The sequence below is a fragment of the Ascaphus truei genome, chromosome 4 (genome assembly GCF_040206685.1).
Source record: "Ascaphus truei isolate aAscTru1 chromosome 4, aAscTru1.hap1, whole genome shotgun sequence".
NCBI classification, from domain to species: Eukaryota; Metazoa; Chordata; class Amphibia; order Anura; family Ascaphidae; genus Ascaphus; species Ascaphus truei.
In genome coordinates, this window is record NC_134486.1 from 345392776 (window position 1) to 345417844 (window position 25069).

The following is a 25069-nucleotide window of genomic DNA, read 5'->3' on the forward strand; positions in this document are numbered from 1 at the left end:
AGCTGAGAGACCCGGCGTTGCCCGGGATGTGAACCGTGAATAAGTACAGTACAGTATGTGTAAATGTTGTATTGTAAAGTGTTAATGTTTCAAACAGTTTCACACAGTCACAGACACTTACACAGACTTACACACACTCTCACACTTACACACACACTCACACACAGTCACAGACAGTTACACACACTTTCACACAGTCACAGAGACTTACACACACTTACACACACTCACAGACACTCACACACAGTGTCACACAATTACACACACCAGCACCAACACCCACCCCCCCCCCCCTCCTCCTGCGCAGGCAGCGGGGACAAAAGGTGGGGAGAAGGTGAAGCGGGGACCGGAGGGGCATCCCCCCTCCCATCTCCTGTCCCGCGGCCTGTCACGCGGTGACAGGGGGAAGCGGGGACCGGAGGGGCATCCCCCCTCCCATCTCCTGTCCCGCGGCCTGTCACGCGGTGACAGGGGGAAGCCGGGACCGGAGGGGCATCCCCCCTCCCATCTCCTGTCCCGCGGCCTGTCACGCGGTGACAGGGGGAAGCCGGGACCAGAGGGGCATCCCCCCTCCCATCTCCTGTCCCGCGGCCTGTCACGCGCGGCGCCGGGGTGTGAGCTTGGGGAGGGGGGTGTGAGCTTGGGGGAGGGGATGAGCTTGGGGGGGGGGGTGAGGTGTGTGTGTGTGTGACACTGTGTGTCCTTTGGGCCGTCACTCCGCCTCAGGCCAATGAGAGGTGTGCGGGGGCGGCCCAAGGGACCAATGAGATTTCCCCTAGGGACACCGGACATCCAGGCAGGCATACAGTGCTTTCAATTATATAGTATAAGATATATATATATATATTGTGATGTCTCAATCCCAGCGTCGGATCTTTTGTCCAGATCAAAGGCAGGAAACACTGTACTTTCTAAGCAGGGGTTTATTTACAGGGTATAAGGCAGGTACAGGGTTAACTCATAACACAAAACGGAGGATTCGCCGAGCGCAGCGTTCACCACGGTATTGCGACGTCACATTTTGGTGCATCCCCTCCACCAGAACACTGCCTGTCCTTTACATGCCTTTTTTATAAGGTGTTCTTGTAAGTTTTTATTGCTTACCGCTGCTGCGGTTTTTGTATACCCAATACACCATCTGTTTGAATCAATGAACTGTTTCTGTCGTTTTATATGTGCAGATTTGCCATGGAGTAACCTTTGATTTTGTGATTGCTTTGTGTTACACATCTATATCTGAGTGAGCCACGGGTCCTGCAGATCCGCTTTTCCACACAGAGTTGCACTATTTTCTGTTTGTTATGTTTTATTTTTCATGTTTCTACTGGTGAATCGCGCTCCCTGACTTTTCTCAACTACTGTCAAAGTCTTTAGCTTGCTCGGGCTCTAAGTCATAATAGGCTTGTTGTGAGTCACCCACCAGGAAGGGAGCAATTATTCCCGCCCACTCCTCAGCTGGCCACCCTTCGCGTACTGTGGTGCTCACGAAGATTGACAGGTACGCCTCAACGTCATCGTCCATCGTCATTTTCTGAATGAGGTGCGTTTTAACCTGGTGAGCGACCTGTTGGGCCACTCAAGGCTGGGCGGTAATTTTCTTTCCCAACGCTCGGAGCTCCTGGTGTAGGCGAAGTTGCACCTCGTTTTGCTCTTCTTTTAGCGTCTGATGTAGGGACAGCGCCATCTGCTGTACTAACGCCGCCGTACTTTCTGTTTGTGACTTTGTCATCTGCATTAAACTCTCATTATAGGATTTTGACATCTCCTCTTGGGTCTTTGCCAGTTGCTGCAAACCCCGCATTAAAATTGCAGAATTTTCTGTTTGCTTGTTGTGAAGCGAGGTCAGAAATAACTCAATTTTCCCCTTTCACTGCCTTGTGGACTGCCCGCGTTAAACTCCACCAATTGTGACGTCTCAGTCCCAGCGTCGGATCTTTTGTCCAGATCAAAGGCAGAAAACAATGTACTTTCTAAGCAGGGGTTTATTTACAGGGTATAAGGCAGGTACAGGGTTAACTCATAACACAAAACGGAAACAAAAGACCTAACTCCTTCCAGGAGTACTGACTAATACTGCTTAGTCCCTAACTAAATCGTGGGAGAACTAAACTCTTTCCCCACTTTACCCAGTGTACCTGCAGCAGGTCTCCTTTCAGTCTCTCACAGGGCTGTCTGTGTGTGCCTTCCCAGATCAGTTTAGCAGCATCTCTCACTCTCTCTGTATAACTCTCAACAGTGTATGTCTGGCAGCATGGGGGGGGGGGAAGAATCTCTGTATCACTTCCTGACTATACAGGCTAGGCTAATTAGCTCATTAACTCTTAGCTGAACAGACCTGTCCAGAATGATTAACTCTATGAGAGCTGTAAAGTCCCAGCACTGCCCCATTCTAGCCCTTAGAGGGCAGTGACGGCATCACAATATACAGTCACGTAAATTGCTCGAACTTTATGAGGAATAGTTTCCAACTCCTCATACACATCTTACAGCAGCCTCAGCAGTCTGTTATAGGCTCCTTCATGGGGTCGGCCTTCTGCCAGATTGTTGAATAAACCTCATGAGGTAGGCTGTCCCTTCCACACCAGTTTCAGCGTGTAGATGCTGTCTGCAGTCTTCGTCCTTTCTCCAGGTGCTTTCCAGTCGCGTGATGTGGCGTGCTGTAGTGTGCAGCTCACGGAGTGGTATTTTAGGTGCTAAATGAGCTTTCCAGCTTGAACACAGTCAGGAGAGAGAGAGAGGGGAATAATACGTCCCCTTCTAGGAATCCTTCAAATGATAAAAAAAATAAGGCACAACCCTACGTGTTTCACCATTGGCTTTCTCAGGGGTATATCATGACGCTGTGTTGTTCAACTTTTAATACAGGTCATCCCTGTTGCTGCTATTTTCTATTGGTTCCTTCTATTTAAAGGAATGATACATACTAATGCATGGAAAAAAGAGACTTTTCATTAATATAGTTTATAGAGATGTACCATACTTGGTAGAAAATGAGACACATTCTATCTTGGAATATTTATAAAAGTTCTTAATACAGGTATTATGGGAAAAAAAGTATATACTGTATATTAGATTTTCATGTGGCAATTTCGAACCCAAAAAAACCTTTTGCAACTGTCCCGTACATGCTTACCCGTGTGCAAGCGTGTCTGGAAGGGGGTAACCTCAATTATGCTGCTGCCATCACCTGGATTCATAAAAGGCTTAAGCCTAATGGGTCCTCGGACCCCTTTTCAACAGGAAAATATCCAAATTAAACATGAAACACAAATGATCAAAACATGTAAAAAAAAAAAAAAAAAAAAAAAAAAAGGCAATCCCTTTAAAGTTAAAAGGATCAATATGAGTTAAAAGACATCTCTGGGAAATAACATGCAAGTCACCCCAAAGTCTGTGTCGCTATTTGCTGCCGTTTGCTGATGGTACAGCTGCTCGATTATTGGGTTGGGTCTAGTATTTCAGATGCATATTGAAGCATTTCCATCTTCACACTTTACTCGCTCTCAAAGCTCTACCTCCTTCTACTCCCACTTACTTCTTCCCAACACCAACTCCTTCAATTTACAAGCAGTGACCAGAAAAACACCAACCTGCTCATTCCCCTGTACCCTATGTTTCCACATTACCTTCCTTATACAGTAGCTTGAAAGCTCTTTGGGTGCCTCCTTACCTTCGGGATCAATGTATGCTTATGTTTGTAACTTATTGTTTTTTTCAGCCTCTAACTCTATTGTACAGCGCTCCAGAATATGTTGAGTATTATAAATAATTATTTAAATGTAATATACCAAATGGCGTACGGTGCTTGCTACAGAAAAAAAAAGGATTATACTGTACATTTGCATACACTACATAGGGTAACTTTATAAAATAAAAAGGAGTAAACCTATACATTACCAACAAAAGTCTCATAGTAGCTCCCTCAGGGTGTCGTGAGGTTAAAGATATGATTTCATGCACACAAAATGCTCCCAACATGTACATATCGGTATTTGTGGTTCAAACATGCTTTCTCATACCTCACAATTCTTTGATCTGTGAAAGATTTCACTTCCTTGACAGTCCTATAGGGGTGGGTTCTTTCACCCATTTGTACCTATCTCTTGACCAGAGACACTTTTATGACTAGATACCCTGGGAGAAGATAATTCTTTAGTTTCCAGTTTATTCAGAGAGTATCAAATACCACATAACACTTTGCCTGTAAGTACTAGATTTACCCAATACATATATTTTCAATTATACTGAAAGAGATCTGAATTTTTCTTCTTGTCGTTTGCATACATTATATGATTAATGCTTACATATTAAAAAAAAAAACTTCCTGGTTGTGTATATATTTTTAGATACCTTTTAAACCTTGAGGGTAAAGTATAATCATGTACTTTCACAGTTCCCAGATGTATAGATGAGTCAGAATATGCATTTCTCTTTACTCCAATCAAATAAGATTTTTTTGACATGGCAGAAAAACATTTCAGTATTGCAGGGAGTAGGGAATAAAGTTTAAACAGTACATGGGTAACAGTTCCACACAGGGACGTGGGGTTTAGTGGGCATCTCTCAGCCTGTGACAGGAGCTTATATAGTGAGCAGCCAGTTCTGCTGTGGTTTTGTCTTATCTTAGGAGGATCACAATTTGTTAGTTCTCTTCTATATTTTTAAAGTTCTGGATAAGAGCTTTGAGTTTCTCGAAGTGGGCACTCCTCAGCAGAGTATTTTGTCCAGCGCAGTGGGAAATGTTTCATCTTCTACCTCTCCTAGCATACATTTCTGGCACAGTCTCATCTCCTGGGGCATCTTGCTCTCTCTGTGTCTGCCTGTTTCTATTTCAAGGCCGTGGGTGCTCATTCTGTATTGGCATAAGGTCTGTCTGCTATGGGTCATTTACTTTCAGTAGGTAGTGTACCAGTGTACATACTCTCTGTACGCTGTGAAAGTTCTCCAGCTACTTTGAGCGCTGAATATAATTTTCCCACATCATCGCATACTGTTCCTTCATTTCACTGGCAATTGAGTTGACTTGTTTTTTTGGATGGTTGTTGATCTGTGGATTTGATCTGGGAGTGAAAGGAGAAGTTGTTTGATGACACAGGTTTTAGTGAGGAGCAACTGGTTTTTCATTGCTCTGTAGCAGTAAGACTGTAGATTGCTGTTTTTTAAATGAGCTCAGAATTTAAGTTCTGTATTTCGGTTGGGCTGGAACTGTATTTCATTTTGTAAAGTCTTGTTACTGTATGTCCCCACATCTCACTGCCATACAGAAGGTTGGGATGGTATCCCATTTTGTGGAGTCTGGGTATGTCACAGGTCCACACACCTCATTGCAATACAGAAGGAATGGGTGTGATAATACTGTTGAAGATTTTCATCCTGACTCTTATTGGTGGTTTGAGGTGTACAGCTGTTTCCTTATTGCACAGAATTCTCTGCGGGCCTTCTCCTGCAGTGTGTTTATGGCCAGGTTGAATCTCCCTGATGAGCTAATAGTAAGACCGAGGTATGTGTAGCTCGCTGTTTGTTACAGTGTAGTGTCATTCAGTGAATTGTGATTTGTTGCTTGTTTTTTTGTTTGTTTGTTTTTATGGAATATTATTATTCTGGATTTGAGAGTTCCCAGATCTGGCTGAATTTTTCTAGTATTGCCAGGTTCTCGTGGAGTCCCTGTTCTGTTGGTGACAGTAGGAGAATATTGTCTACGTTTACTGTAGTAGAAACTTAATCTCTGTGCCAGCCAAAAAAGCCCAGGTGCTGAGGAGGATTCTAGTGGTGCTGCCAGCTTATTGATTTACTGTATATGGTAAAAAGTTTGGGACTCTGGCTGCAGTCCTGTCTAACTCAACGGCATTGACGGAAGAAGTCTGTCCTTTTTTATATACTTTCACATATAATTTGTTTTCAGAGTAAATATTTTTGATGGTGTCGTATGTTCTCCCACTTATTCCACTCTCTAGTATTTTAAGGAATAGACCTGGATGCCAGATGAAGTTAAAAAAAAACCTTTTTAAAGTCCACAAAACAAGCAAAGATGTTGCCGTTGTTGGTATTGTGGACATGATCAGGCTGTGTAGGGTGTAGATATGATCCGTGATGCGATGGTTTGGCAGGAATCCTGTCTGGCTCTTAGTAAGTACTGTACATTCTGGAAGGTGAAGATTCTGCTGTTCAAGATGCTGTTGAACAGCAGCCATACTGCACAGATGATTTAACCCTTACATGCTAAATTGTGATGGTGACATTCTCATAATGTTGATAGTAAAGTTATAGTTTTATGCATTATTTTATGAAGGGTCTCAAATTATACATACTAATTATGTAATCGAGTTTTTGCTTCCTTGTCAAAATGGTTTCTAAGTATAGTAGCTAAAAATTATAATCAATTTGTTTGGATTTCTATTGTAAATTTTTGGCATTACCTTTCAGAATAGAACAAAATGCTTTTTTGCATAGTCAGCATCTTTTTTAGATAGCTGGTAAAGTCTAGTTTTTATATAGAATATACTGTGTTAGGTGCTTTACTTTTTCAGAATAGTCAAAATAGCTGTCTGTGAGTAGGTTTGCTAGCTATGCACTTCTTTTACCTGTGCTGCAAAGTTGTGTAGTGTGGCAAGCATAAGCTTATAGAGGTCAAATGGTAGCAAGGGTGCAATGGAAGTGATAATGGGGAAACACAAGGTTGCAAACATGTCTGAGAAATGTAAATGCACCACAAGTGGTATTTGTATTTGCTGTGAGTACCGGTAGTAACAAATAAACTGAAATAAATCTGGAAAATTGGAAAATAATTGCCATGCACAAAACTTACACAAATCTTTTTTCTCATTTGCAACAGATATTTCTCAAGTATATTTGAGTTGTATTAAAGGTAATCAACCAATCTTTCTTGTCTGACATAGGGTGTCAGAGTTATATCATAGGCTGCTGGTCTTCTTATAGTAGTTTTTATTAGCGCAGCCTTTGTTTTTTGTTGTTTTTTGTTAATCAACCAATCTACTGTAAATAAACTGTTTTCTGCTGTTCAACATCACTGAGCTGACTTTGAAAAATGTGCAGTAACAAATGTTTAACTAGCATAATAAATGTGATATATGTGACTGGCTAACCAGGTAGAAAGTTTGCCTTTTTTGTATTGTAAATGGAGAATTCATTTTGTAAAACATTTCTTATTATATTTTACAGATATAGGGGCCTATTCTAGTAGCTTCGATTTTGTCATTGTGAAATCAAACGCGTTTGCATGTCCGTAGGTTGCGGTAGGAAATTTGTGAAAAAACAGAATTCTCGATTGCAAATCACATGTTAGATATTGCTTGTAACAAAAATTGACATAACGCCCGAATTTTGTAGTTGCTTTACAAGCGAAATCACCTGAAGGTACGATTTCCCTCCATAGTCTGGAATAGGTTTTTGAATGGTGGTGTTGCAGATATTCAACTGAACCCTGCGAGTCACTTGGAGCAGGTGAACCGCGGCCCGATCCCAACCAAGTACAGTGCAGGGGGCATCTCTCTGCACATCTCTTCTAAACTGGTGGCGGCCCGTTAGGATTAACGCAGTGGGAGTCCCATTCAGAAGCAGGGACCCCCGCTGCATTAATCCTTATAGGAAATTAGTCTACTTAGTTTTGGGCGTGGGGCAACTGCAGTCAGGCCGCGGTCAGGCTCTGTTCACCTGCAGTTTCATTGCAGCCAAATTCCAAATAAGTGATAATCCACCTGAGGGAAATCGCAATTCCTATCTCACCACACTTTAGGTGGTTTTAAAATAAAAACGAATAGTTCAGTCGCGATTTGCATTATGACGCTACTTGAATAGCAGTTATTGTAAAAAAAATTAGATTGTCACCCTCTTTTCACCTACTAATGGGATTTTCAGAGCAAGAGTGATAACGCATGTAAAAATGCCATTTACAAGTGATTTGGACATGGAATGGCGGCTTACAGAACAGCAAAACATGCTAAATCGCTTGTAAAGTGTACATTAGATTTGTTGTCACATTTCAAAGCTACTAGAATAAGCCCCATAATGTGGATGAGTGCTGTACAAGACAAAATATGACTGGTGACCGATACTATGTTAATACAGTATCTCTGTTCATAGTACAGTTTCAAATGATTAGTTTGATTGATTTGTATTCATTCACTCTGTAAAATGAATTGTATGTCACAGCCATATCTTGCCAGCACAAAAATAAATATGAGTAACATGTTTGTTTTAATTATTTTATTGTTAATTGCTATGTGTAACATCCTTTAGTTGCATTTAGCAATGTATATTCAATACCACCTGTGAGCATGAGATTACAACAATGACTGATTTAACATGTTATACCTTTGCTTTAATTTTACAGGTCAGAATTGTGGAGGCTTAGTACAGGGTCCAAATGGCACAATAGACAGCCCTGGATTCCCACATGGATATCCAAACTATGCCAACTGCACTTGGATAATAATCACTGGAGAACGGAACCGGATACAACTATCATTTCACATCTTTGCTCTGGAGGAAGATTTTGATATTTTATCAATTTATGATGGGCAACCCCAACAAGGGAATTTAAAAGTCAGGTAGGACATTCAATATTAACATATATATACTGTTTATTCTGTATATACTACACAGGTGACTCATAATCTATACAACGTGTATGTTTTTGGTATTGTATATTATAGAAATATGTAGAATAATTGTGGCCCATTTTTACTAAGCAGTCTTTTGCCCAAAAATGCATTGCAGTACAGGACACACATTACAGCCCATTGATTGTTGTATATCTTCAAGCACTGGCAGGTGTCTTGGCAGAATATTTCTCAATGAATAGGGCCCTACATATTAGGAGAACAGTTATCATGTTATCATAGAGAAAAAAAACGTTATGCTAAGCAGTTGTTTTGCACACATGGAATTTCTGGTGAAGCTATTGACTTTCCTATGGAAGAATATATATATATATTCCCTCACTCTTGAAGATTATTGTATGTTTGTGTAGTCTATGAAGAATATGCTTAATAGATTTGTCATATTAATTTCTCAAAAAGGAACTCACTCGCTGATGTATTTTATGGGGAGCACACATTCCCTTTTGAAAATAGTAATTCATTTCTGTGGTGGATATTTTATATAGTGAGAATGGGATTTTAAAGCAACGGTGGGCATGTTGATTAAGAATAGCAATTATTGCATTCAGTTTTTTTCTTTACATATGAAGTATAAAAATGATTGAAAGAAGAAATAAAGGCGACAGAATGGGGATTCTCTTAAAGTGGTGCACTTCCCAGTTAATGTATACTGTACGTGATGACTTGCTGAGCCCAATTGGCCACAGAAAGCTTGTACAGTACAGTATGTATTCCTTAATAGGGTTAACTTTAAAAGGGTGCTTATCTGAGGATCCAAAAACATTTGCAAGAAGAAATAGAGGAGAAAAAAGGGAAGTATTAAAATGGTTGAATTAATTAAGTGAATTACATGAGATGTTCTCAGAGTTTGCTTTGTGAATGCACATGCAAATTTGTTCAGAAATTTGGATCAATGTTGAATGTTTGGCTTTCACTTCCAAAAAAGCATACTTTGTATTTTGTTTAAATGTTTGCGTATACAAACATTTGCCTCTAGGTTTCTCTCATACTATAGTGAAACACACAAAAGTCATGCTGAAAATAACGTACAGTAATTGAAACATACAGTATGATTTCCTATGTGGAAGTTTGCTTTGAAACACTGATGAATTTTCACAAATTCACAACTTTTTTGCCTAAGGTAACTCTCCAAAATATATCCTATTTATGAACTTGGATGTAGGTTGGCTCATTTTTTTGAAGGGGAATAAAAGCAAAGTTAAAGATGACTGAGAAACCTTTATTAACTTTTTTTAGCAACATTGTCGGTGTCTGGCGACCATTCCTGGTGGTACTGGTCATATCAGTGCTGAAGGAATTAATACTCCTGACTCTGGCTATGATATCAGTTCCACCAAAAGGTATCATGAGCTCTAGCAATCATGGTACAGTATGTCAGGTCAATGGAGGATGAGATTCCTTTAATAAAAAATATAATTTTAATTTTGTTCATAATCACATTTCAGCTACTGAAATTTGTATCTCTAACATAGATGTAATCAAAATTCAAGCCAATAATATAGCTCTAAATTTTAAGTATTAGGAACAGTTTATGATAATTAGACATTTGTTTTGTTTCAGTGTGTCACAAGGTTTAACATAATATTAACAAGGTATGTCATTGTTTCATATATAGACACCATCAAGCATCTCACTATACCCTACAAAGGAGACAGATGAACAATTCCAGTGTAGCAGGGAAATGTCTGCAGATACAATTTATGATACAAGATTCAAAAGAGATGCTAAAGAACTTGGAAGCACTCCAACCAAATGCATAATCTTAGATCACATTATAAGCAGTGTGAAGACTACAGTCTGTATGATCTAATAAGTTTCATACCACTGAAGGACTTCCAAGTTTTAAGATTCTTGTAACTACAGTACAAGTTTTAAAATGAGCAAGTGCCCAGCTCTCGGGAATAAAACTCTAACGTAATGCTGTATGTAATACACTTTTGTATTGTGATGGTTTTATACTGCATGTTGTTTAATTACAACTATTTTTTGTGTATATTGACGTTTGTAAAGTGGCACTTTACTTTGTCTATAGGGCCTTGTTACTCTCTTTACAGCTTCACAGAAAATACAACATTTTATACTGTAATAAAGGAAGAGTTAAAGCCACACAACATAAAAAGTAAATATTCAGAGTAACACATTTGTGTGTCAAAAAGCGTACACTCTAAAAGAATGAAAAAAGGTCTATAACTGACAAGGGCTTAATTAGTTTGGCATATACCCTGCCTTATTTATTTAATTTTCTTTTCTTGGACATTTTCAAGTCAAACTCAAAAAGAAGCTGTTTCACACCAAATCATTTATTTTCTGACCACAAACAAGGAATAAACAAACACATTGAGATGTTCTTAGGGTGGGGATTATCTGTTGTTAAGGTATAGATCCCAGAGGAAAAACATACTTTATACCCTTCCAACAAAAATACGGATTTCAAACAAAGCAGAGGATTTTGGACAAATCTATAAAAGCCACCGGCAGAAAATAGCAAGGGATTACTTGGGCATTAAACATAGGGTCTGAAAGAAATACATGGTGATTTATTGTTTTATTGTATTCCAGCCTTGTTGCAGGTATCAGCTTCAGTGTTCATTTTCTCTTTTAAGAATACTAACTGACTAAAGTTTATATATTTTTATTCTCCGGTACATACAGTACTGATTCTTCCTGAGTTATTGGGGGAGGGGATTGGGAGAGGGAAGAGCACCAAGGCACATTTTGAGCACCAAATTTACAAATTAAGATTTTGCTTTATATTTTTTACCATTTGAGTCAGCTTGTGATAAGGCAATGGGAAAGTAAGAATTGGTGTAACCTTTGTTTTGCTACAAGTAGGGAAACTACTTAACATGTGATGCAAATGCAAGAAAAAAATTGAGCCATGCGTCAAAACAAAAACAATCCAATATTTTAACATTCATACATCAGCCTCAGTCTGTCTTTGAATTCACCGTAGTACGGTTCAATAGCTAGACACTTGGGGAGAGGTTCACTAAGTGCCTATACGGTATATCGTACCCATATCTGTCAGTCTAGTCAACAACAGTTAACACTGGATCATGGTGTGATACCCTGTATTGGCAAAGCAATCCCAACCTAACATAGAGAGGTGTTGTAAGGAAGCTTTGTATCAAAAACACAATGTGTACATCTTTACCGGACCATGTGTATGTTGTCTCTTTGTCTAAAAGGCTTGGGATTTTTCTTCTGATATGCAAATGGTCTGTATATGGCATCTTTTGGTTTACATATAAATATTAAAGGCAGAAGCCCAATGCATATGTTTTTACTATTTACTGGAATTGGGACTTATTTATTAACCCTACACTAGACCAGCCTATCAATAAATAATAAATACGGTAGAAGAAGTGGCTCATGGCACTTGTTGCATCTCAGAACTATATTTGTATTGATATACTAGGCAAAAAAAAAGTTATTTTGGTGTGATTTAAAAAACTAAGAAAAACATTCTCAAAAAGGCTTCCAGCCATAGATAGTGTCCCCAATAAGTACCGTATGCAGAAGTTGTGTATAGGCATGCGGCTATCACCAGTAATGAGTAACATATTTGTACAATACAAGAGATTTGTTAATTGATTGTGGACTCTTCGTTATTGTATCAATAATTACAATTAATCATATGCTCGTATGTGCATCTCTAGAATTATGATGGTCAGGTTTTTTTTAATGTAAATTCTAATTGTAGACTTCCTTGGATATTAAATGCTGAATATCTGTTTAGTTACAGAATAATAGTTAAACTATAAATTTAATAGGAAATCAACAAAATCTTTTTTTTTTTTATAGCTTCTATACGAACCAAAGAAAAACTGAAATTAAAACATAAACACTATGGCTACAGTATCAACCAGTGCTTTAAACTGAGGTCAAAATAAAAATGATAGCCTATTCTTCCATGTGTCATAACCAAGAATGTACTAAATGGTGTAGAAAATATAAAATCACATTCATTACTGCTCAACTGGAATCATTACAGCACGTATATCTTTGTTATAAAATGAAGGTTAGAAATAACAAATGCGTAGCTAAATGTTTGTTTAGAAGAATAGCAAACAACCTCTTACTCCTTACTAAAGAGCCACTAACTTGATTAGTTTGACTGGTATTAGTGAAAGAAGTTACACTACACAACATGTGCACATAACCACTCCACATTACTGTACAGTACATTATGCTTCACTGTAACACCTTTGTGCATCAAAATAGATATTTACTGTAACCTGCTACATCCCTCTTGGATATTGATTCTGACAAAGATTTCCCATTTAGTCCCATTTTCGGTACTTGCATTAGTACATCTGAAATACAGATGTAGCAAGAATTACTGTTTTCATCTCCCAGACAAGTCGTGGGAGAGCCACTGCCCTGGTGGCAGAGGATTATTGTTGTGAGGGGTCCAATCTGGAAGCAAGGACCACCTGCAGCTTTAGCACAGATGCACTACCTCCGGAGCCGCAGCTAAAAGCTTTTTCAGCTGTGGTTCGGGAGAAAAAAAAACTCTTTCTACATCTGAATTATTTAAAATGTCCTCACCAGAAACTATTATCTTAGAATTAACAATGAGTTCACCTTCTAAATAGGTCGGAAACCTTTCTTCAAGAGCCATTGACCAGGGAGAGAGTTCCAATATTTCTAGTCTTTCCTATTTGTATTCAATATTTCTATTCTTGCTTTAGATGACTAGACACAAGTTAAAGCACAAGGCTCATTTGCTAAAGATAAATAGCACTTAAGATATGCATCACAGCCAAGCGTCGTAGAATGTCTACTCTCCCCATGATTGTTTTTAAATGTTCCTCAGAATAGGGAAAAATTCTAAAATAGCGGCTTAGGTTTACATGTTAAATGTTAATGTATTCCAACAGAGAAGGAAGATAAATTATTATCTTAATGACAGATGGTTTCAACTTCATCCAGGTCTGATGACCATATAAAGGATTTAATCCAGCAGCCCCCAGGATACAATAATTGCATTAGACTAAATTCCAATGGAAAAAAGCAACAAAAGACACGTATATCAGAAAATAAGCTTATATGTTTTAGCAATATACAGTATATAATCCTTTTATTTATTTTTTGTAAATGATGAAAGTGCCATGCAGGTAGATAACAATAATGTAAAAACTATAAATCAACACATGAAGGTGATCTTCCACGGTAGAACTTATTACCTCTCCCCCCAGTAAGGTCACGCACCAGGCAGGAGGTATATTGCAAAACAGGAACAGGTTTATTACTACACTCTATAGTAACAGTTTCACAGCAGTCTTCTGCCAGATACAGTCTGTCAGATTCACTGGATGATGGTCTCTGGACCTCCACTACAGGCCAAGGGCACCCGCAGCCGTCCTAACTCTTCCCCACCTCCCTGGCAGAGGTATGGTCCACACTCACGTGGAGGGAAGAGTACATGGTTAGGCCCCAATCTCACGCTCCCAATTGTGTGACCTGCCTTCCTCAGAGGGAAGGAACAACCTCTAACTTTAGGGCGGTTCTGCCCTTAAGTACAGCCAGAAGGCGGGCACCCCATTGTCCCAGCTACAACAGGATGTACCACCCTCCGCTGTCACTCAAGTGCAGTACCAATGAAGGGGGAAAACCCCATACCAACTACTGGCAACCTGATAATACCAGGGTTTACTGCCAGCCCATTGGGCAGAATAATAGTCAGGGGGTACCCCGCTATGTATGCATCACAGCAATGTTAAATTTAGACACTAAATATAATATTGTCTTCGGTATGTGTTTGTCGGATGAAGGACTTGTCACATATCTAGTTAATTAATACCAGAGATCTGTGAAAAGTGTATTTAGATGTATTAGAATTACAACTTTTTGTTTCCAATTCTACTGTATGAGATGTGCTAACACATTAATATGAGAGAAACATGGGTAAAAACACTGATGTAGTACAGTAAATAAAAGTTAATCAAAATGTTGTACTAAAAAAGGAACCACTCTGACCAACTTGCATGGGGTTTGGATTCTGTGGAGTGATGCTGGGCTTCTGAAAACATATAACAAAACAAAAACAGATACGCCAAATGCTATAAATGCTTAAGTACTCTGATACCTCACAAATATAACATAGTAATGCATCCAAGGTGTTAATAAATAATATAAATACAGTAATACTAAAGAACCCTCAGGCTACCCAGTACCCTCATAAAAGGAATATAGTTAGTGCCATAATGAGATACTCTATCTGCAAAGTGAGCAAACATTTTTTTTGCAGGATATTGGAGCTCAATTCCACATTAAGTGCCATTATAGGCTAAAGCTGTTAAATTCCAGGCATTATTGAATTCCCTGCTCTCTGATTGGTTAAAATTCTGGGCATTATCCAATCAGCAATGGCCCGGAATTTTTGGCACCCTGACAAGTTTTTCAGCCAATCAGCTTTCAGTTCTCATTCACAAAGAGTGAGATCAGCACTCAGATAGGGGAGGTGATTGGACTAGAGGCAGCAGCAAGGCACTGACTCCTCCCCCACCCTGCCTGCAGAGAGCTCCGCACAGGTGAGTGAGGGGAAAGGTTTGTGTGTGTGTGTGTGTGTGTGTGTGTTTTGTGAGTGTAAAGGGGGCCAGCTGAGTGTTTTATTGGTGTGTGTGTGTGTGTCTTCTGTTGGTGTGTGTTTTGTGGGTGTAGAGGGTCAACAGAGTCTGTTTTGTTGTTGTGTGTCTGCTGTGTTGGTGTTTTGTGGGTGCAGAGGGGGGGCTGTAGTGTGTGTTTTGTGGGTGCAGATGAGGGGACTGCAGTGTTTGTGTCTTCAGTGTGTGTTTTGTGGGTGGAATAGGGGTGCCGAGTGTTTTGTATGTGTGTATCTGCAGTGTGTGGGTTTACAGGGGGGGATAGAGGAGGGGGGGGGGGGCTGCTGGTGTGTGTTTTGTGGATGTAGAGGGGGGCAGCAGTCTGTTTTGTTGGTGTGTGTGTATGCAGTGTGTTTTGTGGGTGTAGAGGGGGGCTGCAGTGTGTGTGTGTGTGTGTGTGTGTGTGTGTGTGTGTGTGTGTGTGTGTGTGTGTGTGTGTGTGTGTGTGTGTGTTGTGTGTGTGTCAGCGAGTGTCAGTGGGTGTAAAGGGTAGAGGTAGGCTGCAGTGTGTTTTAGTGTGTGTGTGTGTGTGTGTCTGCTGTTTTGTGGGTTTATAGGAGGCTTCAGTGTGTGTTTGTGGGTTTAGAAGGGGGACTGCTATGTGTGTTGTGTTAGTGTAGAGGGTGGAGGAGGGCTGCAGTGTGTTTTGTGGGTGCAAAGGAGGGGTCTGCAGAGGGTGTAGGGGGGACAGCAGAGTGTGTTTGTGTATATAGAGGGGGTTGCAGAGTGTTTGTGTGTAAAGAGGGAGGGCTGCAGTGTGTGTGTGTTTGTGTGTGTATGTGTGTGTGTGTCTGTGTGTGATTGTTTAGAGGGGGTTGTGTGTATGTACAATTTCCTTTTAGTAAACTTGCAGTAAAAGCAAAATAATGTAGACAATCATGCTGATGTGCTGAGAGGTGAAGGGGAGAAGAGAGAGGTGAGGGAGAGGAGAAGATAGAACTGAGGGGGGCTAAGAGAGAGAAGGGAGAAAGGATAGAGAAGGGGAAGAGGTAGGGGGAGGGACAGAGGGGGAGAGAGAGTGAGGGGGGAGAGAGAGGTGAGGGGGGAAGAAGAGGGTGAAGGGGAATATGAGGGGTGAGGTGAGGGGGTTGGAGAAGACAGGTGAGGGGGTTGGAGGAGAAAGAGGTGAGGGGTTTGGAGGAGAGAGAGGTAAGGGGGTTGGAGGAGAGAGATGGGGGGTTGGAGGAGAGAGGTGATGGGGAGAGGAGATAGGTGATGGGGAGGGGAAAGAGGTGAGGGGGAGAGAGGTGAGGGGGAGAAGAGAGAAGTGACGGGGTTTAGAGAGAGGGGGAGAAAGGGGGTAGAGAAGGGGGAGGGAAGAGAGAGGTGAGGGTAGAAAAGAGAGGTGAGGGGGGAAGAGAGTTGGGGGAAGTTGGGGGATAGGGGAGCGGAGGGGGTGAAGCAGGTGGAGGGGGAGAAGAGGGGGAGATGGGGGCAGGAGGGGGGGCAGTGATATTAACTACAACTAAATAAAAAGCAAATACAAAATACAAATTACCTTAGCACAAGCTATAGAAGTGGTGAGAAATATTACTTTGTTGCAAGTAACAAAGTTACCAGTTGGGACATGGCAGCTTCTGACAGCACTAGCAGCTGAGAGAGGGAGAGACTGCATATGCTGCCGAGCTGAGCTGTTTGAGGAGAGGTGCTGTGAGAGAGGGAGAGACTGCATATGCTGCTGAGATGAGCTGTGTGAGGAGAGGTGCTGTGAGAGAGGGAGAGACTGCATATGTTGCCGAGCTGAGTGAGGAGAGGAGCGGTGGTGCTGCCGGAGCTTGGACCAGGAGAGGTATTTAGAGTTAAGTTTTAAAATTGGCGTTTTTTTCTCAGCGCACTCTGAAAGGTGAATTGGCAAGTTGCCAAAAATTCCGGGCATTACTGAATGAATAGAGAGCAGGGATTTCAATAATGCCCAGAATGTTACTGCTTTAGCCTATAATCATTTTTAACTTTTATTTGGAAAGTTTAGGAGTGATTTCTACAGATCTTTGGTAGTTTACAAAATATGCCTGGTACAAAAGTAACATTATAAAAAATGCAAAGGATTTGTGAACTTAAAAAAATATCACTGCAAGGTTCTTCTTTAGTAAATAAAGGGCTTTTTTATATAAGAAAAACTATACTACCCTGATGCGGTAACTTGGCATGGCATAAGTAATAACAATGTTTGGTATTTTTGTCGTTTTTGAAAACACATTTTTATCATGCATTGGATCATAATGCTGTCCAGATTTTCTCTCCTCTCCCTGTCCATGTGGCAGTCATCTATCACCCACCTACCTATATCATCCCATCTATCACCCACCTACCTATACTCATCCCCCTTCTGCCTTTCTCTCTCACTTTTAATCCTGGCTCTCTTTTTTTCTCTCCTCAGACTCCCCTGTTCTTCTCCTTGGGGACTTCAACTGCTACATTGATGATCCCTCTCTCTTGGGCTTCCCACTTTCTCTCTCTAACCTCTTCTTTTGGCCTTCAACAGTGGACTGCAGCTAGCAACCACATGGATGGCACTACCTAGACCTGGTTTTCACTAAAAACTTTACTATCTCTGATTTCTCCATTTCCCCCTTTCCCCTCTCCCACCATCACCTCATCTCATTCTCTCTTTCTCATTTCCCCCCTTCTCCACCTCCATCTACCCCTCGGTTCTGCAGAAACCTGCGCTCTATTAACCTACCAGCCTTTGAGTTCACTTTACGGTCTTCCCTTTCCTTCCACTCCTCTCTCAGTTCTGCTATAGACTCTGACAACCTGGTCAGGAAGTACAACTCTGCCTTATCCTCCTCTCTTCATCTACATGCCCCGTTTTCTCTCTTTCGTCCTCGCCCTTCTAACCCCAGACCCTGGCTAAATTCACACACATGCATGCTGCATTCCTCCACTCGTTCCTCTGAACGCCTCTGGAGGAAATCTCACACTCTCGTAGACTTCCTTCACTACAAATTTATGCTATCCTGTTTCAACTCTGCCCTGTCTCAAGCTAAACAAACCTACATTTCTTCATTAATCAACACGCACAAGTCTAACTTACGCCAACTCTTCTCTGTCTTTGACTCTCTACTCAAAAACCTTCAGCTGCCTCTTCTTCTTACTTCATCTCACCTCAGGACTTTGCTGACTATTGTAAGGAAAAGGTGGAATCCATACGTAACAACATCCCTCTGTTTCCTTCTCCCATCCTACAATGCTTCCTAACTCTCCTCCTGCCTTCCTTGACTCTTTTTCCACTGTCTCAGAGGAGGATGTGTCACTGTTGATCTCCTCTTCTCCCTCTTGACCCTATTCCCTCCCATCTCCTAAAACCTCTTGCTCCTACTATAATCCCTACGCTCACACACATTTTTAACTCCTCCCTCTACTATGGAATCTTTCGATCCTCCTTCAAACATGCAACAGTTATACCATTACTCAAAAACAGCAAGCTTGACCCTATCTGTCTTTCTAACTATCGACCTGTCTCCCTCCTGCCTTTTGCCTCTAAACTCCTTGAACGTCTTGTATTCTCTCGCTAGCTCCATTTTCTCAACACCTATTCTCTCCTAGACACTCAACAATCTGGCTTTCAGACTGCTCATTCAACTGAAACAGCCCTCACTAAAATAATTAATTACCTCCATGCTGCCAAAGACAGAGGTCATTACACTCTGCTCATATTACTCGACCCCTCTGCAGCATTTTACACCGTGGACCACCCTCTTCTCCTTCACATTCTCCATACTCTTGGTATTAGGAATACAGCTCTATCCTGGATCTCATCTTACCTCTCTCATCATACTTTCAGTGTCTCTTCTGCTAACACCTCCTCCTCTATCGATCTGTCAGTGGGGGTACCCCAGGGTTCTGTCCTGGGACCTTGTAAGAGATGTGTGCAGAGGTATGCAATGGAGACCGTTTTTAAGGTGAATTTAAAATAAGGCTTTATTGCGCCTGTCCCTTTTAACACAGCAAAACATATGAAAACAACAAACGCCTATCCCTGTTTATGGGCTAACTTACTTCCCTAGTCCCTTCCTCCAGGGCTGGAGGGATAATCCCATTACCACCCTATTCCCCAAAGTCTCAAGAGATACCTTAAAGCAGGTGGCCCTTCATGTCAGTCTCTGGTAGGTTCCTTGGTCCCCTGTGTCCAGGAATATAGGTCTTTGGGTGTCTTGATCTCAGCAGAGCCTTTCTGCTCAAGACCTCTTTCCTCTTGTCAACACCCCTGTGTTCTGAGGAAAATCTCCCTCCTGTTTCTGGGAACAGGCTTTTTCTAACAAACCTCTAATAAGCCAAGTGAAGTTGGTTAACTGCTGGATCCAATTAACCAACACACTGCTGGATTAGTGGCATATTCTGAACAGGGATAAGTTCCCTGTTACATACCTCCCTTGTTTGTGGGAAGCTTGGTCTTGCTACGGCCAAAGCCCATCCTTCCACTCTCATTCGAGATCTTTCTGTGACTTAAATGAGAGTGGATGGAGGAAAAGAACCTCAGTCCCGCTGGGATTGGAGCCCTTTCTCCAGTTTATTTGTATCTCCTCCGAAAGGTGCTTGAGCTCAGCACTCAGTCGCTCGAGGAAGACTTTTCCCAAGTATTGTCTTCTTTCTGAGTGCAAGGTCATGAGATTTCCTTTGCATCGGGCGCTCCTCTTTTTGTAGATAGACTGTATGGCGACAGTTGTAGAGCAGTTTGGACTTGCCCTTTGAGTTTTCTGGCCTTGAAGCGGTCTTTCTGCCCTTCCTCCACGCAACGGAGTTGCTAGTTCAGCTTCTTTGGGATTGAGTTGCACTTCCACATCCATTTCCAGAGAACGCCCTATCTTTTCAGCTTCCTCAGGTAAGGATTCTTCGGGCTTTGATTCTGCACCCCTACCTCTGTTTGTTGCCTGTTGGACGGTTACAGGTATGGCTAGTGCTTCCTTAGGTGGCTCAAACTTCGTAATCTTGTTTTGAAGGTGAGTGGTATCCCCAGCTCTCACTGTACCCTTGTCCTCATGGGCCTAAGTTACTGTGGGATACCGATGCTTGGGCAGAGCCAATACCTTTTCCCATATTGGAGGCATCTGTAAGTTACTGGTCTGCAGAGTCTCACTCTGTTTCTTGAGTGTTTCCTGCCATTCTCCTTTCAGGGTCTTTATTTCTGCCCTGTGTTTTCTCTGAGCTTGCTTCCACCTATCATTCATTATTTTGTGGAGCACTGTGAACTTCTTCGCTTGGGCCGCAGATACTCGTCTCAGTTTCTGGACCTTTTTGCGCTCCTTCCTGTACCGAGTCACCTGGCCTCTATGTTTAGCCTCTAGTGATGCTTTGGTGATGGTCAGGGTAGCCTTCAGTTCATCATGCTGCTTTGCGAGGACACACCGGGTAATCAGACGTTCCTGCAGCACTTGTATTTCCTTAGCAGCCTGCAGATTTTCTTCCAGCAGAGTTCACTGCTTCTCCTCGGCATTCTGGAGGTGTGTATGCAGACCTTGCAGTTGGTTCTGCAGTCAGTGCTCTGCTTCAAACTTTTCATCCTCCAAAAGTTTCTTTATTTTTTCAAGCTCATGCAGCTTTTCATTCTTTTCATTGACGTGGTCTGTCAAATCAGAATTTTCTTCTTTTAGTCTTAAATTGTCTCTTTTTGCAGTCTCTGTAATATTCAGGGCCTCTTTGTAGTCCCCCTTCCATTTACGCACTTCGGCTTTGAGACTCCTGGTCTCCTGGCGTGAGACTTCCATCTCTAGGTTGAGGGTCTGAAGCTGCTTCTGAGAAACTTTAAGATCCATATTAAGACTGAGGATAGTTTTTTGAGAGATGTCCAGTTCCTTAGTGAGACTGTGAAGTTCCTTTTTAGAGACTTCCAGTTCTGTGCGACAACTGCAGATCTCTTGGTGTGAGGCATCCAGTGCTGTGCGGAGAGTGTGAACCTCCTTCTGGATACGTCCACCTCTGTCCGGACACTGTTGACCTTTTGTTGTGAGGCCATCAGTTCTAGGCGAAGACTGTGAACCTCTTGCTGAAAGACTGTAATCTCCTTCAGTGCCAACTCATACTTCTGCTTAGATTAGCAATCATTCTATCGGATTGACTCTGCTATTCATCCATGGCGGTAATAGTAGCGTTTGCAGTATCTAGCTAGCTCAGTCTTGAGATCGTCTAATTCTGTTCTGGCCAAAGAGTACATTGTGAGCACAGTCTTCTGTAGCTTCATGATATTTTTCAGTAGCTCTGCGTAATCATCTTTCTTTAGTTTCAAATGTTCCCGGAGCAGATCACCGTCACGCCTGGCAATTTTCAGGGCATCTTCAGGGCTGGTCAAGGGATCGTCACTCATTGGTTCCGGCTCCACTTCCCTGGTATGGTTGGTTGAGGGTTTCTCACTATTAGCACCGGACAGACACTTATTTTGGGTACACGACTTCTGCCTTGGGCCCTCTAGATATTCGGTCATCCGCGGGACAAATTCTCCATTTTCTCTAGGCTGTAGGGCATTTCGGACCCTCTTTTCCTCTGCAGGATCTGCAGATGTGTCTGTTCCTTCCACGGTAAGTGAAGACCCTTTTTCTTTTTCCGCCGTTTTGTTTTTGATGAACTCCGTCCCATCAGGGATACTGGGGTCTCCGTCTTTATTTGAAACTTCAGCAGCTTCACTGTATCCACCATGTTTTCCTTGCAGTTGCGTTAGGTGGCGTAAATATTCAGCGATCTGCTGTTCCCGCTCTTCCTCCTGCCGATCACATTCATCATCATAGACAGCGGTCTTTTCAGTTTGTACCGAGTTCAGGCACCCCCACCATTCTTGGGGTGTTTTGTGGGTGTGATTTGGTTCGGGTTCCCCGTAAGAGATGTCTTCCTCCTTATCGGACTGGAAGGGCCACTATTCCGTGGGGTATGGTTCATTACAGGAACGCTGCATCTTGTCCTCCATTTTGGGGCTATAAGGTGTATTTTTCTTCCTGACCTCAGGAGGCGCTATTGCAACTGTTATCACTGTATTTGATAGAACCCCAAATTGTGGTAGTCCTACAGGTGGGCCTATTTTGCTTGTATAGGTCGCAGCTCTCACAGGCATCTCTGTAGACTTTTCTTCCCTTGGGTAAGTTTTACAATATAAGCAGTGCTGTGCATGCATTCACTCTCATCGTCTGAATAAGGCTGGAAGGGACACTGCTCCATGTGGTGGGGTTCTTTACACCAGGAACACATTTTCTTCCCCATTTTTGCAGAGTCTGTATTTGACTTCAAAGAAAAAACTGTATTTGACTTCAGCTGGGCGGCCATTTTAAATTCCCAGAATCAGTACCTTGCATCTGTCACCGTCTGTAAAAGTTTCCCTGCTTCAGCACAGTCTTGCATCAATATTCACACTTTTCTGCATATACTCCATTCACAGCTGTTAGTCCTATGCGGTGTAGAAGCCTTTATTTCCAGAATCAATATCGCTCGTGGGTCATTGTCTGTATTCACTGCTTCCGCGCATTTTTTTTTTTTTAAAGAAAACATTAAACAAAGCCTAGCTCCTCTGGAGCGCTAACTCACTTCTTGAACCCTGACTACGGCTGGAAGTCAAAGCCCCTTTATCAACAACCATATTACACATTATTGTGATAGGCAAGTAAGGTTTACCTGCTTCAGCAGTCTCTCTGTCTCCTCTTGGGATTGAGGAAAGGAGTCCATCTGTGGTTTTGTGGCTTTCTTCAGTGCAGTGTAGATTTTCTGCCTGGATGTGTATCCCTTTAATTCTGGTCCCTGCTACATGCAATTCTTTGCTTTGTTGCTCAGGCTGTTTGCAGGAACTATATGCAGGAAAATAAGCACAACATCTTTCACAGGCTGGGCAGTTTTGCTGCCTGGATGTGTTTTTTTGGTTTTGTTGCTCAGACTGTTTGCAGGAACTATGCAGGCAAAAGCACAAAATTTTTCACAGGCAGTCTCCGGGGCCCCTTTGAACTTCAAGGGCCACCTCTCATCCCAACTTCTGACACCATATGTAAGAGATGTGTGCAAAGGTATGAAATGGAGACCGTTTTTAAGGTGAAATTAAAATAAGGCTTTATTTCGCCTGTCCCTTTTAACACAGCAAAACATATGAAAACAACAAACGCCTATCCCTGTTTAAGGGCTAACTTACTTCCCCAGTCCCTTTTTCCAGGGCTGGAGGGTTAATCCCATTACCACCCTATTCCCCAAAGTCTCAAGAGATACCTTAAAGCAGGTGGCCCTTCATGTCAGTCTCTGGTAGGTTCCTCGGTCCCCTGTGTCCAGGAATATAGGTCTTTGGGTGTCTTGATCTCAGAAGAACCTTTCTGCTCAAGACCTCTTTCCTCTAGTCAGCACCCTTGTGTACTGAGGAAAATCTCCCTCCTGTTTCTGGGAAGAGGCTTTTTCTAACAAACCTCTAATCAGTCAGGTGAAGTTGGTTAACTGCTGGATCCAATTAACCAACACATAGAGGCATATTCTGAACAGGGATAAGTTCCCTGTTACAGACCTCTTCTCTTTTCTCTATATACACTTTCTCTAGGTGACCTAATCACATCTCCTGGGTTTAAATATCACCTCTATGCTGACGACACACAAATTTACTTTTCAACCCCAGACCTTACACCTGCTGTACAAACCAAAGTTTCTGAATGTCTCTCTGCTATATCATTCTGGATTGCCCTCCGCCACCTTAAACTTAACATGGCAAAAACAGAGCTCCTTATACTTCCTCCAAATCTGGGCCCTACTACTTCCTTCCAGATTACTGTTGGAAGTACGATCATTCACCCACTAGCCCATGCACGCTGTCTGAGGGATCACACTCGACTCCTCTCTCACATTCTCCTCTCACATTCAGAACGTTTCTAAAACCTGTCACTTTTTCCTCCGCAATATCACAACGATGCGCATTTTCCTCTGTTGCTCAACTGCTAAAACTCTGACTCAGGCCCTGCCCCTCATTCTCTCCCGTCTTGATTACTGTAACCTCTTGTTGTCCGGCCTTTCTGACTTTCACCTGTTTCCCCTACAATCTATCCTAAATGCTGCTGCCAGAATTACTCTACTCTATCGTAAATCTGTCTCAGAATCTCCCCTGCCGAAATCCTCTCCTGGCTTCTGATCAAATCCCACATCTCGCACTCATTTATCCTCGTCACTTTTAAAGCTTTACACGCTTCTGCCCCTCCTTACATCTCAACCCTAATTTCTCGCTATGCACCATCCCGACTCTTGCGTTCTTCTCAAGGATGTCTTCTCTCTACTCCCTTTGTATCTAAAGCCCTCTCCCGCCTTAAACATTTCTCACTGACTGCCCGGCACCTCTGGAATGCCCTTAGCCTCAATACCCGACTAGCACCCTATCTATCCACCTTTAAGACCCACCTTAAGACACACTTGCTTAAAGAAGCATATGAGTAGCCCCGTGGCTAATACTATACGCATGATACATCAAGCTTGACCCCCTGCAGACACACTTAACAGAATGCCCTTCCACTGTCTCTGTACGTTCTTCCTACTTACCAATTTGATTTTAAGATCCTCGGAGCCAGGACTCCTCTTCCTAAATGTTACTTTTGTCTGAAGCACTTTTTCCCATGACCTGTTATTTATATTATTTGTTACAGTAGAGGCAACGTTTATTCTAACATTTGCCGTAAACTAGCCAGGTTACATTCTGGGTATGTGCTGGGTATGTGCTGGGTATGTTCTGGGCTAGTTTGAGGCACGTTTAAGGCATTTCTGCATTGACTAACGACCCATAGGATTAACACAGCAGGGATCCCTGGCAGTCCAATTCAGTTTGAATGGGACTGCCAGGGACCCCCACTGTTAATCTGATAGGCCATTAATCAATGCAGAAATGCTGGG

General features: G+C 42.1%; 1 protein-coding gene across 1 annotated transcript in view; it reads left to right on the forward strand.

Moving 5' to 3' along the window:
- CSMD1 (CUB and Sushi multiple domains 1) overlaps positions 1 to 25069 on the forward strand; it is a 2556145-nt gene that overhangs the window by 375559 nt on the left and 2155517 nt on the right. The window contains exon 2 of the mRNA XM_075598211.1: positions 8351 to 8567. Within this exon, the coding sequence (XP_075454326.1) occupies positions 8351 to 8567 (217 nt within the window). The remainder of the gene's footprint in view (positions 1 to 8350; positions 8568 to 25069) is intronic.